This window comes from Diaphorina citri, unplaced genomic scaffold (genome assembly GCF_000475195.1).
Source record: "Diaphorina citri unplaced genomic scaffold, Diaci psyllid genome assembly version 1.1 scaffold98, whole genome shotgun sequence".
NCBI classification, from domain to species: Eukaryota; Metazoa; Arthropoda; class Insecta; order Hemiptera; family Psyllidae; genus Diaphorina; species Diaphorina citri.
The window spans coordinates 133,040-146,567 of NW_007377535.1; the positions used below are offsets into that span (position 1 = coordinate 133,040).

A 13,528-nucleotide genomic window follows, 5' to 3' on the forward strand; every position below is an offset into this window, starting at 1 on the left:
AGTGCCAAAACACGTTTTGAGGTCCCTAGAGCCTAAATCCAAAGTTTCAGCCATTGGTCCGTGTGTCGTGCATAGGATAAGGAAAGTAATGTAATCGGGTCAAATTTTTGATGGTCAGATTTTAGTGCAAAAACACGTTTTGAGGTCCCTAGAACCTAAATTTAAAGTTTCAGCGATTGGTCCGTGTGTGTGTCTGTCTGCTGTCTGTAAACAAGATAATTAATTATAGCTCGAGAACGGTAAGAGCTAGAGACTTGAAATTTGGTATGTACCTATGTAGTTGTCCAATGTGACAAGGATGCGATACGAAACTTTTGGTTAAGACCGGTGCAACGCTTGGTGGCCTTGGTGGCATTTTGGCAGTTTTCGTTGTAATTTTACAATATCTTGGGAACGGTATGAGCTAATATACCTAATCTTGAAATTTGGTATGTAGTTCACAAATGTGACAAAGATGCAACATAAAACGATTGATCGAGGCAGGTGCTGCGGGTGGCGGTATTTTGACCGCTTTTTGGCGGGTTTCGACCGTTTTTTGGCGGTTTTCAGCTATTATCGACTTAACGGTTAGAGATGTTGTAAAAGTTAGGGTAGAAGAACACCCTAATAATCATCATTCAACAGGATAAGGAAAGTCCTGTGATGTTCACACCAGATTTTTGTTTATTCACTTTATTCGTCCGTCCACTGTCTATTAATTTCGCGATTACTTTTGAACTGTTTTGATAGAGGGAACTGTAACTGCTAAGGTCTTATCGTCCCGAAATCAAAGAAGACAGGAGAGGAGATAGCCAGACTTTCCGAGAATAAACATCATCCGTTCAGCATAAAATACGCCTCGGGCGAGAATCGAACCTGAGACCTAGCACTTACAACTTACAAAGGCAAACGCGCTACCAACCAAGCTTATTGCTAGGCTGCCAAATATCAAAATCAGATAGGTAAACCTTTTGAAAGTCAGGTAGGTAACTACGTATAGCTTTTGCAAAGTCTAAAATGTAAATATCAGCCCTGGCCCTAAATGCAGTGCTTGGCGTGGTGGATAGGCCGGGAAGGGGTTTTGACCGTAAGCAGTGATAAGAACTCCATCTGGCAACCTGGTAGTCAGCTGATAAAAAGTTTGTTTACAATTTTTTCCGCTGTTGGAGCGCTCACATCCCAAGGTCCTCAAGTATGTGAAGTATGCAACTATGCATTTTGAATGCAATTTCTCAATGCAATAAATTGCATCTCATTAGCATTTTTAAGCTGACATAACATAACAGATTACTGATACAGAACTACAGATTAGTGTTTGTCTAATTTTTTCCAGTGTATTTTTTTCCCTTGAAAATGTAACATACCTTCAGCCTTTTCGTTTATTTGTGCCTCTCATAAATTTAGTGATTGTCACTATGGCTCAAACCAGCTCACCAGTTTCCAAAAGTTCACCGAGGCCTCAACCACTGAAAGCTGTGTTGCCCATCACCAGTGTCACCAAACTATTTGTGCCTCTCATAAATTTAGTGATTGTCATTATGGCTCAAACCAGCTCACCAGTTTCCAAAAGTTCACCGAGGCCTCAACCACTGAAAGCTGTGTTGCCCATCACCAGTGTCACCAAAGATGCCTCGGGTGTGAATTGGAAGAGTGAAAACAGTAGTCCATGTTTACTGTCTCCGACCATCAGTTGGAAAAATCGAGCTTATCTAGAGTCTGGGTTGCGGAGTCCTGGAGCCCTGAACAGAGGTAGGTTACCGATATTTGCTGTTTCATTAAGATTTGTATAGCTGGATCTACAATCTGACATTGAGATCCTTGTCAACTTTTCTGGGTGTGTTTCTAGACCATTTGTGTTTAATCTCTGAGTGTTCTAGAGGTTGACAAACATATTTAGCTGGATATACAATCTGACATTGAGGTCCTTGTCAACTTTTCTGGGTGTGATTCTAGACCATTTGTGTTTAATCTCTGAGTGTTCTAGAGGTTGACAAACATATTAATGAGATTGTAGACCTGGCTGTTTGTCTTACAACATCATGTGACATTTCTATGCTTGTGATAAATTGTACAAATATTTGTAATGAATTACCCTCATCTATAGAGACTTCAAAGTCCTCTAAGGACTGACCCTTTGTTTCTCATGCTGTCTTGAATACCCATATCGCTCTGTAAATGTGTTTAGACTATATACCTACTGCTGAGGTAGGTAGGTGCTGTATTTAAACTGTTGTGGTAGGACAGTTAATCCCCACTATTTAATAGTACCTATGTTACTTACCATTACATTAATAATAGCATTTTGTTATCAATAACTAGCTAATGTTCTCATGCCATGCCTAGAAGCTTTTCATTCAAAACACTGCTTTGTCATTTTAACTTGATCCTAAGTGATAAATGCTTGACCTTGTGGCTGGCTTTGCAAACTTATAGGACCAGCTATATGATTGTATTGCAACTGGTAGGTAGTACATACATTGTATTTTAACCTTGGCTGACAAGTAGACAAGTAACGGTCTGAATGTTGGGCAGTCTCAGGTTGTTGTAGATGACGGTGCAAGCTGATTTCAGAGTCTGATTCTTGGTGATGGTTTTGAGTTCAAGTTTGTCTTGAATATGATTGCTGCATTGTACGAATAATGATAACAAAGTTATGAACCGTTCTGGGAAGGTATAATACTTGGTAACGCTTATTTTTCAAAGTAATTATTTTGTTAAGTAGATATATCTACAATACATGTTCGTATGAACGAGCACTTGGAGTTTTTTGTTTGACGATCCCATTCCTATGAATCAAACTCAAAATCATAGGCTCTTTTTTGCTTCTTGCACAGCATATTTCAAAATAATTCAAATGATGATCTTGAAATTTTTAGACAAATTAGGACGTTTCAGTCCTATCCATAGTAGAGTGGGACTAGGAAAAAACAAAGCTATACGAGTACACACTGCAAAACCACATCAAAATCTTGCATCCTAAAAATCGATCTAGTGGTCAAACAGTCCAATAAAACTACAAAACCCCTTTCTTCCTTGAGACGTAGGAACCGAGTGAATGGCATAACCAGTAGTACAATAACACTATCGATACTATTCACTACTGACTACCACTACCATTGACAATGACTGTCTCCTAACAAGCGGCACTAGAATTTTATTTATCTACTAATAAAAGTCGTATAATCCGAGATCACACACAAGTCGCAAGCGTTGGAAATTGTGCCACACAGCCTGGTGCACGCTTTGCTCTGCAGGGAGTCTGTGTAGCCCTGTGCAAACTGTGCAAGCTTTATGACATCCAAGCTCGCGGGTAATTGCCCAGGGTGTGTACGGTGTCAACGAGTATTTCCTTTTCTTCTGTGTTTACTGTAAAGTTTCCATTGTTTTTGAGTGAAACTTTCAGTCTTCAGGGGGGTTGAGGGGAAAGCCAGCCTTTGTTTGAATCGCCCACTGGGGGTGGATGGAGGAACTAGGTACTCTAAACTACTCTAAAGGAAGTGAAAAAGTGTCCAACCCACATTAGGATCCAAGTATTTTCTAAAATGATGTCTTTAGGATTACTTCAAGAACTCTAGTGTTCAAAAGCTGGATAGCCAGCCTAGTTAGCGCACGCCCTCCTATTTGCCAGGCGAGCGCCGTGACCACTACACCACCGAGGTAGGTACATTAATTTTAAATCAAATTCAAGTAGAGTGTTGAATATCACTTCTTGTTACCCGAGCGCCTTGACCACTACACCACCGAGGTAGGTACATTAATTTTAAATCAAATTTAAGTAGAGTGTTGAATATCACTTCTTGTTACCCTCTTCTTCCCTGCCTTGTTAACAGATGAAGTATTTCCAATTCGACTTCACCTGTAGGACGAACACCAAGACACTAAATAGCCTCATGATATGTGGCGATATTCAGAGCAGCAACACAAAATAACCCAATAACAATAAACACTTGGTGTAATTAACACTCTGTCTTCCCTGCCTTGTTAACAGATGAAGTATTTCCAATTCGACTTCACCTGTAGGACGAACACCAAGACACTAAATAGCCTCATGATATTGCTGCATTGTACGAATAATGACAACAAAGTTATGAACCGTTCTGGGAAGGTATAAGATACTTGGTAACGATTGTTTTTCAAAGTAATTATTTTGTTAAGTAGATATCTACAATACATGTTCGTATGAACGAGCACTTGGAGTTTTGTTTGATGATCCCATTCCTATGAATCAAACTCAAAATCATAGCCTATATGATTGCTGCATTGTACGAATAATGATAACAAAGTTATGAACCGTTCTGGGAAGGTATAATACTTGGTAACGATTGTTTTTCAAAGTAATTATTTTGTTAAGTAGATATATCTACAATACATGTTCGTATGAACGAGCACTTGGAGTTTTGTTTGATGATCCCATTCCTATGAATCAAACTCAAAATCATAGCCTCTTTTTTGCTTCTTGCACAGCATATTTCAAAATAATTCAAATGATCTTGAAATTTTAGACAAATAGGACGTTTCAGTCCTATCCATAGTAGAGTGGGACTAGGAAAAAACAAAGCTATACGAGTACAAACTGCAAGACCACATCAAAATCCTAAAAATCGATCTAGTAGTCAAACAATCCAATAAAACTACAAAACCCCTTTCTTCCTTGAAACGTAGGAACCGAGTCTACGAGTACAAACTGCAAGACATCAAAATCCTAAAAATCGATCTAGTAGTCAAACAATCCAATAAAACTACAAAACCCCTTTCTTCCTTGAAACGTAGGAACCGAGTGAATGGCATTACCAGTAGTACAATAACACTATTGATACTATTCACTACTACCACTACCATTCACAATGACTGTCTCCTAACAAGCGGCACTAGAATTTTATTTATCTACTAATAAAAGTCTTATAATCCGAGATCACACACAAGTCGCAAGCGTTGGAAATCGTGCCACACAGCCTGGCTCATGTTAATTTATTACATTTTATACACTTATATGTACGAACCTTGTTTTGTTTTTCTTCGTTTTGTATTTTTAAATTTTGAATAAGTAGGTACATACTGTAAGTAGGTAGACTTGAGATATATAATTCAACTTAGAAGAAGAATAGAAGAATATAGCAGAAAATAGAATACTAAAGTAGAATTGAAATACCTAGGTATAACCTTTTTATGAATAAAATAAATGATGCAAAAAATATTCTAATAACTCTGTGGCTGAGTGGTTAAGAGCTATGACTCCCAACCAGAAGATACTGAGTTTGAACTCTTGCTGGGACAGAGGTTCATTTACTAAGCACAAGCAGAGCTAAACATCCCTATACCCCAAGATCCTCAAAGAAACTGTAATTTTTGTCCCATAAAGCAAAATGATATGCATGTACATACCTAGTTGGAAATACCTAGTATTGAAAAGTACAATGAAAAAATAGCTCATTCCTAAAGGGGATTTAGCTAACAAGTGATGAGGGGCCAATTTAATCAAGTTACCCACATGGTCTGGTAGCTACTTGAACTGTGAATGGCCCTTAGTGCAAACCAATAACTTTTCAAAATAAACACTTCAAACACTGGGGGTAAAGTTGGCACCTACATGGGTAGATTAGGAAGCAGTGTGCCAAGCCATGGATCCCTTCTCTCAGGCAACAATAAATGATTAATTAAATCATAAAACTGGACCAATAATAAAGTAGGTACCTACACAAGTACCTACTTAATTCAATTCAAGAGTTCAGTTAACAGCTCTTGATTAGATAAGTCTTCACATTCACTTTCTTTCCGAATTAGTATTGTGAGCTAATTTTACCCTCATTTGGCAAATATCTTCAACACAGAGGGAATTATCTGAATAGATTTTGGGCCTGATAGTACCAACAGTAGGGACCCCATAGTGGACCTTTTCTAAATGAGTTCTCCAGTTCACAAAACCACTGACTACTTAGACAAGTGAGTATGTAGTCAAATGTAGTAGGTATTCAAATAAGGGTACTTATGCAGAAGTCACATCCGTGGAATATTGCTACCAAAGGAACTGGCACTAACAAGCAGTGACCAGTGTTATTATAGGGTTAGGTTAAATACAAAAAGGAGCTTTTCTTTTCCACGGACGTGACTTATGCATAATTACCTGATCAAATGTAGTAGATATTCAAATAAGTACTCAGATATTACTGACAAATACAAAGCAAGTGAGAACAAAGCTTTATAACTGAAAATAGAGTAGGTACTGAAAAGTTCAACTTACCAACAATGAATAGAACCAATCAAGCCAAACACTTTATGATGAACTTTGAAATGTCAGTTTGTTCTGCAATCTTTGGTCTGGATCCAAAGGTCACTTTATTAATAATAGTTACGGAATAAATTGAACAGAAGATGAGGTTATGAAATTGGGAAATCCTGCCTCGGATTCAGCAAAAACTTCACTGGTTTTCTTTTTGAACTTTGACAAAAACAACTTTCAAAATCCTGTTTTCTTCTTTTCAAAGGGTACAAATACTGGAAGAGATACCATAAAAGACTCACAACGGATATTTATTTCAACTACTTAGATTTACCTACGAGTACTCTGATATTTTATTATTTTTTATCCTCTCAAGATAACACTTCAACTTCAAAAGTTCAGGTTCTTCGAAAGTTCAATTTACAATCAGACCCACAGCCTAGCACAGCAGCACACTGCACAGCGCACAGCTGTAAATTCACGACTGATTTAAAAAAAAAAAAAAATAAAAAAAATCGATAGGTAAAAAACAAAAACAACAAACACGTTTGAGGGGTGGATATCAGTGTGTTAACCACTCGGCCACGGAGGTTCTAATTCTAATACACGTTTTATGTAAGAACAATTACTGCAATGAAATTTGACGGTATTTCCATTGCTGTTCAGTGCGGAAGTGCCGTATATCCACTGAACCCTATCCGTCAAGCAATATTTTAAATGAGTTATTTCATCTGCGGCAATAAATTTATTTAAAGTACCTACTATCTACTAAGTATACCAAAGAAATTGTTCACAGCATCAACTCCAAGTTACATGACCAAGAAAAACAAACAACTTAGCCTTACTTAAGTAGATTATAAAACAAAACCAAATAGGTACCCAAGAAAGATTAAACAAAGCCGGTAATACAAAAACACCCCGCCAAATTCTGGTATACAAAAAAAGTTCTAGATTGAAATATGGTAGGAAACGTATAGAATAAGGAAAGTAATGTAATTGGGTCAATTTTTTGATGGTCAGTTTTTAGTGCCAAAACACGTTTTGAGGTCCCTAATAGAGCCTAAATCCAAAGTTTCAGCCATTGGTCCGTGTGTGTGTGTCTGTCTGTAAACAAGATATATCTCGAGAACGGTAAGAGCTAGAGACTTGAAATTTGGTATGTAGCTGTCCAATGTGACAAGGATGCGATACGAAACTTTTGGTTAAGACCGGTGCAACGCTTGGTGGCCTTGGTGGCATTTTGGCAGTTTTCGCTGTCTGTAAACAAGATATATCTCGAGAACGGTAAGAGCTAGAGACTTGAAATTTGGTATGTAACTGTCCAATGTGACAAGGATGCGACACGAAACTTTTGGTTAAGACCGGTGCAACGCTTGGTGGCCTTGGTGCTTGGTGGCATTTTGGCAGTTTTCGTTGTAATTTCACAATATCTCGGGAACGGTATGAGCTATAATCTTGAAATTTGGTATGTAGTTCACAAATGTGACAAAGATGCAACATAAAACGATTTATCGAGGCAGGTGCTGCGGTTGGCAGTATTTTGACCGCTTTTTGGCGGTTTTCAGCTATATCGACTTAACGATTAGAGATACCTATTGTAAAAGTTAGGGTAGAACACCCTAATAAGCATCATTCAATAGGATAAGGCGATAAGGAAAGTCGTGTGATGTTCACACCAGATTTTTGTTTATTCGTCCGTCCCTGTCTATTAGTTTAGCGATTACTTTTGAACTGTTTTGATAGAGGGAACTGTAACTGCTAAGGTCTTATCGTCCCGAAATCAAAGAAGACAGGAGAGGAGATAGCCAGACTTCCCGAGAGTAAGTACCTAAACATCATCCGTTCAGAATAAAATACGCCTCGGGCGAGAATCGAACCTGAGACCTAGCACTTACAACTTACAAGGCAAACGCGCTACCAACCAAGCTTATTGCTAGGCTGCCAAATATCAAAATCAGATAGGTAAACCTTTTGAAAGTCAGGTAGGTAATTACGTATAGCTTTTGCAAAGTCTAAAATGTAAATATCAGCCCTGGCCCTAAATGCAGTGCTTGGCGTGGTGGATAGGCGGGGAAGGGGTTTTGACCGTAAGCAGTGATAAGAACTCCATCTGGCAACCTGGTAGTCAGCTGATAAAAAGTTTGTTTACAATTTTTTCCGCTGTTGGAGCGCTCACATCCCAAGGTCCTCAAGTATGCAACTATGCATTTTGAATGCAATTTCTCAATGCAATAAATTGCATCTCATTAGCATTTTTAAGCTGACATAACAGATTACTGATACAGAACTACAGATTAGTGTTTGTCTAATTTTTTCCAGTGTATTTTTTTCCCTTGAAAATGTAACATACCTTCAGCCTTTTCGTTTATTTGTGCCTCTCATAAATTTAGTGATTGTCACATCAACCAAATGAATAGAATGGCGCCTGCTTAGTTACTTACCTACTACTAGAAACAGACCAACAGACTAAAATAGACCGTCCTAAAGGACATCACTTTGTAACTGCTTGCTTTAACTTCACTTTGTAACTGCTTGCTTTAACTTTTAAGAACTGGTAAAATTTTTAGTGACGGGGTTTTTACCTTACATTCCTGAACAAGCTAAACGCCTCCTCGCATTAATCTCACTTTAAGAGAACCCTGCCACTTAAAAAGAAGAGAGAAAACCCTAGCAAGTACCTAGGTAGGTACATAAGTAAAACTTACACAAGTACCAAAGTTAACTTTGGATTTCCCCTGGCTTGTTATATTGACGTTCTACTATTCTACTGTAATACATACTACGAACATGTCCGAAATTCTTCACAAATGAGACCTCTGGAAGTCAACGGGCTCAAGCGAACGGCCCGTTTGGCATACGTGCTGTATAAAGAAGAGTGCATTGCTAGGAAATAATTCTAGTGGTGGGAACTGAGAGACTACATTACGAAACATAAGCCCTGCATTCAACGTACTTACAATGTGCATCACAACATTCACAACTGCACAGAATTGCACATGTTTTAAGTCTCGACTCCATCGATCGATATCGACTGACACGTCCCCACTGCCTCGACAGCATAGATTCACCTCGTCGATCGACGGCCGGTCGACTATGATGTGTGTACACACATTAAGGTTTTCTTTCCAGGCCATCATTTTATGTCTTTCTGTATTGACTAAGGACTTATTGAAAGTCATAATTATGACTACAGATGATATACCTAGTTTACTCAAGCACACGTTAGAGTGGTATTTCGAGTGTTTGTTATGTAAATCCATCTCTAAACCTGACGTACTATTTCTTTTTCTCTTGAGTTATTTCAAGTGGTCTCTAAGAGAAGGTTACGACATTGTTTCAATACACTATAGTTTCATTAGCGCGCCTGCCTTGTAAACACTAGGTCGCGGGACCAATTTCAGCCCGGGGCGGGCTTTAACAGATAAGGTTCGTTTTCGCTCTATGAACGGCTGGCTTTCTCCTATCCTGTCCTTCTCTCTTCGATTTCGGGACGATAAGATCTTGGTTGTTACAGGTCCCTCTATCAGGTACTTAGGGTATGTTGAATGCGAGAAGTAGGTACTTCTTAGGGTATGTTAAATGGGAAGATAATAGAGGTCCTAAAAAGAGTGTAAATAGAGAGGTGTAGATGTAGATCGAAAAGAGAGGCAACTTATCTATAGTGTCACCAAACCTACCCAGTGTCTTTCTACAAGATCTAAGGTTATGAAATCAAATCATTAATTATTTGTGGTTAAATAGAGCTTTTTCACAACATTTTTTGTGGATATCAGTGTGTTGACCACTCGGCCACGGATGTTCTAATACACGTTTAATGTAAGAACAATTACTGCAATGAAATTTGACGGTATTTCCATTGCTGTTCAGTGTTCAGTGCGGAAGTGCCGTATCCACTGAACCCTTTTGTGGATATCAGTGTGTTAACCACTCGGCCACGGAGGTTCTAATTCTAATACACGTTTTATGTAAGAACAATTACTGCAATGAAATTTGACGGTATTTCCATTGCTGTTCAGTGTTCAGTGCGGAAGTGCCGTATCCACTGAACCCTATCCGTCAAGCAATATTTTAAATGAGTAAGTATTAGTGTAAGTGGAGAAATGAAACACAATAACCCTAAAAACGTCAGCAGCAATTACAACGGCAGCAGCAGTGGCTTCTACATAATATTTTAAATGAGTTATTTCATCTGCGGCAATAAATTTATTCAAAGTACCTACTATCTACTAAGGATACAAAGAAATTGTTCACAGCATCAACTCCAAGTTACATGACCAAGAAAAACAAACAACTTAGCCTTAAGTAGATTATAAAACAAAACCAAATAGGTATCCAAGAGAGATTAAACAAAGCCGGTAATACGAAAACACCCCGCCAAATTCTGGTATACAAAAAAAGTTCTAGATTGAAATATGTGTAGGAAACGGAATATCTGGACAGACCTAGAGAGGTGCTTGAACCCGGAACCCTGGGTTGCAAGACGGGTTACTAACAACCACGTAGTAATTACACTCGTAAAGTCATGAGAAAACAAGTCGCTCAGAAGGAAGCGTGGTAAGCATGCCTTGAGAAATGAGAAACAGAAAAAAAAATACAAAAAAGTTCTAGATTGAAATATGTGTAGGAAACGGAATATCTGGACAGACCTAGAGAGGTGCTTGAACCCGGAATCCTGGGTTGCAAGACGGGTTACTTACAACCACGTAGTAATTACACTCGTAAAGTCATGAGAAAACAAGTCGCTCAGAAGGAAGCGTGGTGAGCATGCCTTGAGAAATGAGAAACAGAAAAAAGATAACACATCGCAAGTTTAAAAATACACTTTTTATATCATACCAGTAAGTACATTTTTCTTATTCTTTCTTCTTCAGAAGTTTTGATAGAGAGAACTGTAGATAACACATCTCAAGTTTAAAAATACACTTTTTATATCATACCAGTAAGTACATTTTTCTTATTCTTTCTTCTTCAGAAGTTTTGATAGAGAGAACTCTAAGTTGTGTCCAATCATAGTCGATAGACGAGGTAAATCAATATATGTTGTCAAGGCAGTGGGCAGTGTGGACGGTTCAGTCGACATACAGCCGGTGGACCATGTGTGAACACACCTTCACAACGAAGGTCTTATCGTCCCAAAATCGAGGAAAGAAGGAGTACCTTATCTGTTTAGGGTAAAGTTTGAACCGGACGGAAATTGAACTTTCAGTCGACAGCCGGTGGACCATGTGTGGACACACCTTAACAACGAAGGTCTTATCGTCCCAAAATCGAGGAAAGAAGGAGTACCTTATCTGTTTAGGGTAAAGTTTGAACCGGACGGAAATTGAACTCGCGACCTAGCGCTTACAAGGCAGACGTGCAAGCTTCCAAGCTAACTAAGCTACGTGAGGCGTGAGGTCCATCTTGCCTTTAGAGGGAAATTTGGTCTTGTCTTTCTGAGAAAAAATGGTCTAACTCCAAGCAAAGGCTCTAAGAATTAAGAAAAGGTCCCAAATTTAAGAATTGGTAGACCAAAGGACGGTGGTGGACTATAGGACAACTTATATCATAGTATGTAAATATCTCTAGTAGCGCGGTCAAACTTTCTTGACTTGGCGGGGCGGAGCGCTACCGCGCTCCTTAATCTAGTTTGCTAGTTGCTACAGTAACATAAATCTACTCGTGATGGTTCCAAAGATTGGCTTAACTTATTTATTTATACTGTCAGCTAGATTACTGATACAGAACTACAGATTAGTGTTTGTCTAATTTTTTCCAGTGTATTTTTTTCCCTTGAAAATGTAACATACCACGCGACCTAGCGCTTACAAGGCAGGCGTGCAAGCTTCCAAGCTAACTGAGCTACGTGAGGCGTGAGGTCCATCTTGCCTTTAGAGGGAAATTTGGTCTCGTCTTTCTGAGAAAAATGGTCTAACTCCAAGCAAAGGCTCTGAGAATTAAGAAAAGGTCCCAAATTTAAGAATTGGTTGACCAAAGGACGGTGGTGGACTATAGGACAACTTATATCATAATAGTATGTATCTAGTTTGCTAGTTGCTACAGTAACATAAATCTACTCGTGATGGTTCCAAAGATTGGCTTAACTTATTTATTTATACTGTCAGCTAGAACTCGATAGGCTTATTGCAACTAGGACTAGGTAGTCCATGATAATGATTGCTTCGAATTGACTTAGCACGGTTTAAACCGAACCAAGGCCAAATCCTGAGGAATGAGGCCTAGCGATGTTAATCCTATGAACCAAATGTTCATCTATAGAGTCCTCTAAGGACTGACCCTTTGGTTCTCATGCTGTCTTGAATACTCATATCGCTCTGTAAATGTGTTTAGACTATAGACTGTTGAGGTAGGTAGGTGCTGTATTTAAACTATTGTGGTAGGACTAGGACAGTTAATAGTATGTTACTATTTAATATTTAATATTTAATAGTATTTAATAGTATGTTACTTACCATTACGTTAATAATAGCATTTTGTTATCAATGACTAGCTAATGTTCTCATGCCATGCCTAGAAGCTTTTCATTCAAAACACTCCTTTGTCATTTTAACTTGATCCAATGTGATAAATTCTTGACCTTGTGGCTGGCTTTGTAAACTTATAGGACCAGCTATATGATTGTATTGCAACTGGTAGGTAGTACATACATTGTACATATTTTAACCTTGGCTGACAAGTAGTCAAGTAACTGTAATAAATCAAATGGCTTTGAACATAATACTTAGGTACCTATTCATGATTATACAAGTAACTGTAATAAATCAAATGGCTTTGAACATAATACTTAGGTACCTATTCATGTATATTGTTTTGACCTTTTCATTTCGACAGGAAATTCAAAGTTATCTTATGGTGATACCCTGGCTCTGAAAAGAACAGCATCATTTGATACAATATACTTGCAGCCTTCATTGAATCAGACCAACCATTATGTCTATGGAAATTGTTACACAACCTTGTGTATTGATAAGTCCACTCAGGTATATGATCTTTTATTCCCCCTACCTTAATTTATGGTGAAGCATGGACTAATGTCTGATTAGATTTATGTATTCAGTGACACATGAACCTTTTTATACCTATAACCATTCATACCTAAAACCAGCAATTCTATTGTTTATTTACCTCTTGGTCCGGTGCTCAGGGTATGTGTGGGACTGGACTTTTTTCTGCTGTTGTTGGACCACTGGTTTCACTGGGGGGCTTTAAACAGGGAGTAGACCAGCTTAGTCTGGTTAGGGGACTTCAAACAGGGAGGATACCAGCCTGAAATTTCCTTGCCAAAGAAATAGCTAATGCTGAATGTGAAGGGCATCCACTCAAAAAAAAAAA

At 38.4% G+C, this 13,528-nt stretch overlaps 1 protein-coding gene across 1 annotated transcript; it reads left to right on the forward strand.

The window, feature by feature from the left end:
- The first annotated feature begins 1,156 nt into the window (after positions 1-1,156).
- Positions 1,157-13,206, forward strand: LOC113473966. The gene is made up of 3 exons (XM_026833519.1): positions 1,157-1,477; positions 1,601-1,728; positions 13,028-13,206. Exons 1-3 carry the CDS (start codon positions 1,395-1,397, stop codon positions 13,204-13,206), a joined length of 390 nt encoding a protein of 129 aa, XP_026689320.1. The 5' UTR covers positions 1,157-1,394.
- The last annotated feature ends 322 nt before the right edge of the window (positions 13,207-13,528 follow it).

Coding starts and splice junctions, on each gene's coding strand:
- LOC113473966 (XM_026833519.1), top strand. CDS start 1,395: ATGGCTCAAACCAGCTCACCAGTTTCCAAAAGTTCACCGAGGCCTCAA. Junction 1,478..1,600: donor TTGCCCATCACCAGTGTCAC/CAAACTATTTGT, acceptor CACCAGTGTCAC/CAAAGATGCCTCGGGTGTGA. Junction 1,729..13,027: donor TCCTGGAGCCCTGAACAGAG/GTAGGTTACCGA, acceptor TCATTTCGACAG/GAAATTCAAAGTTATCTTAT.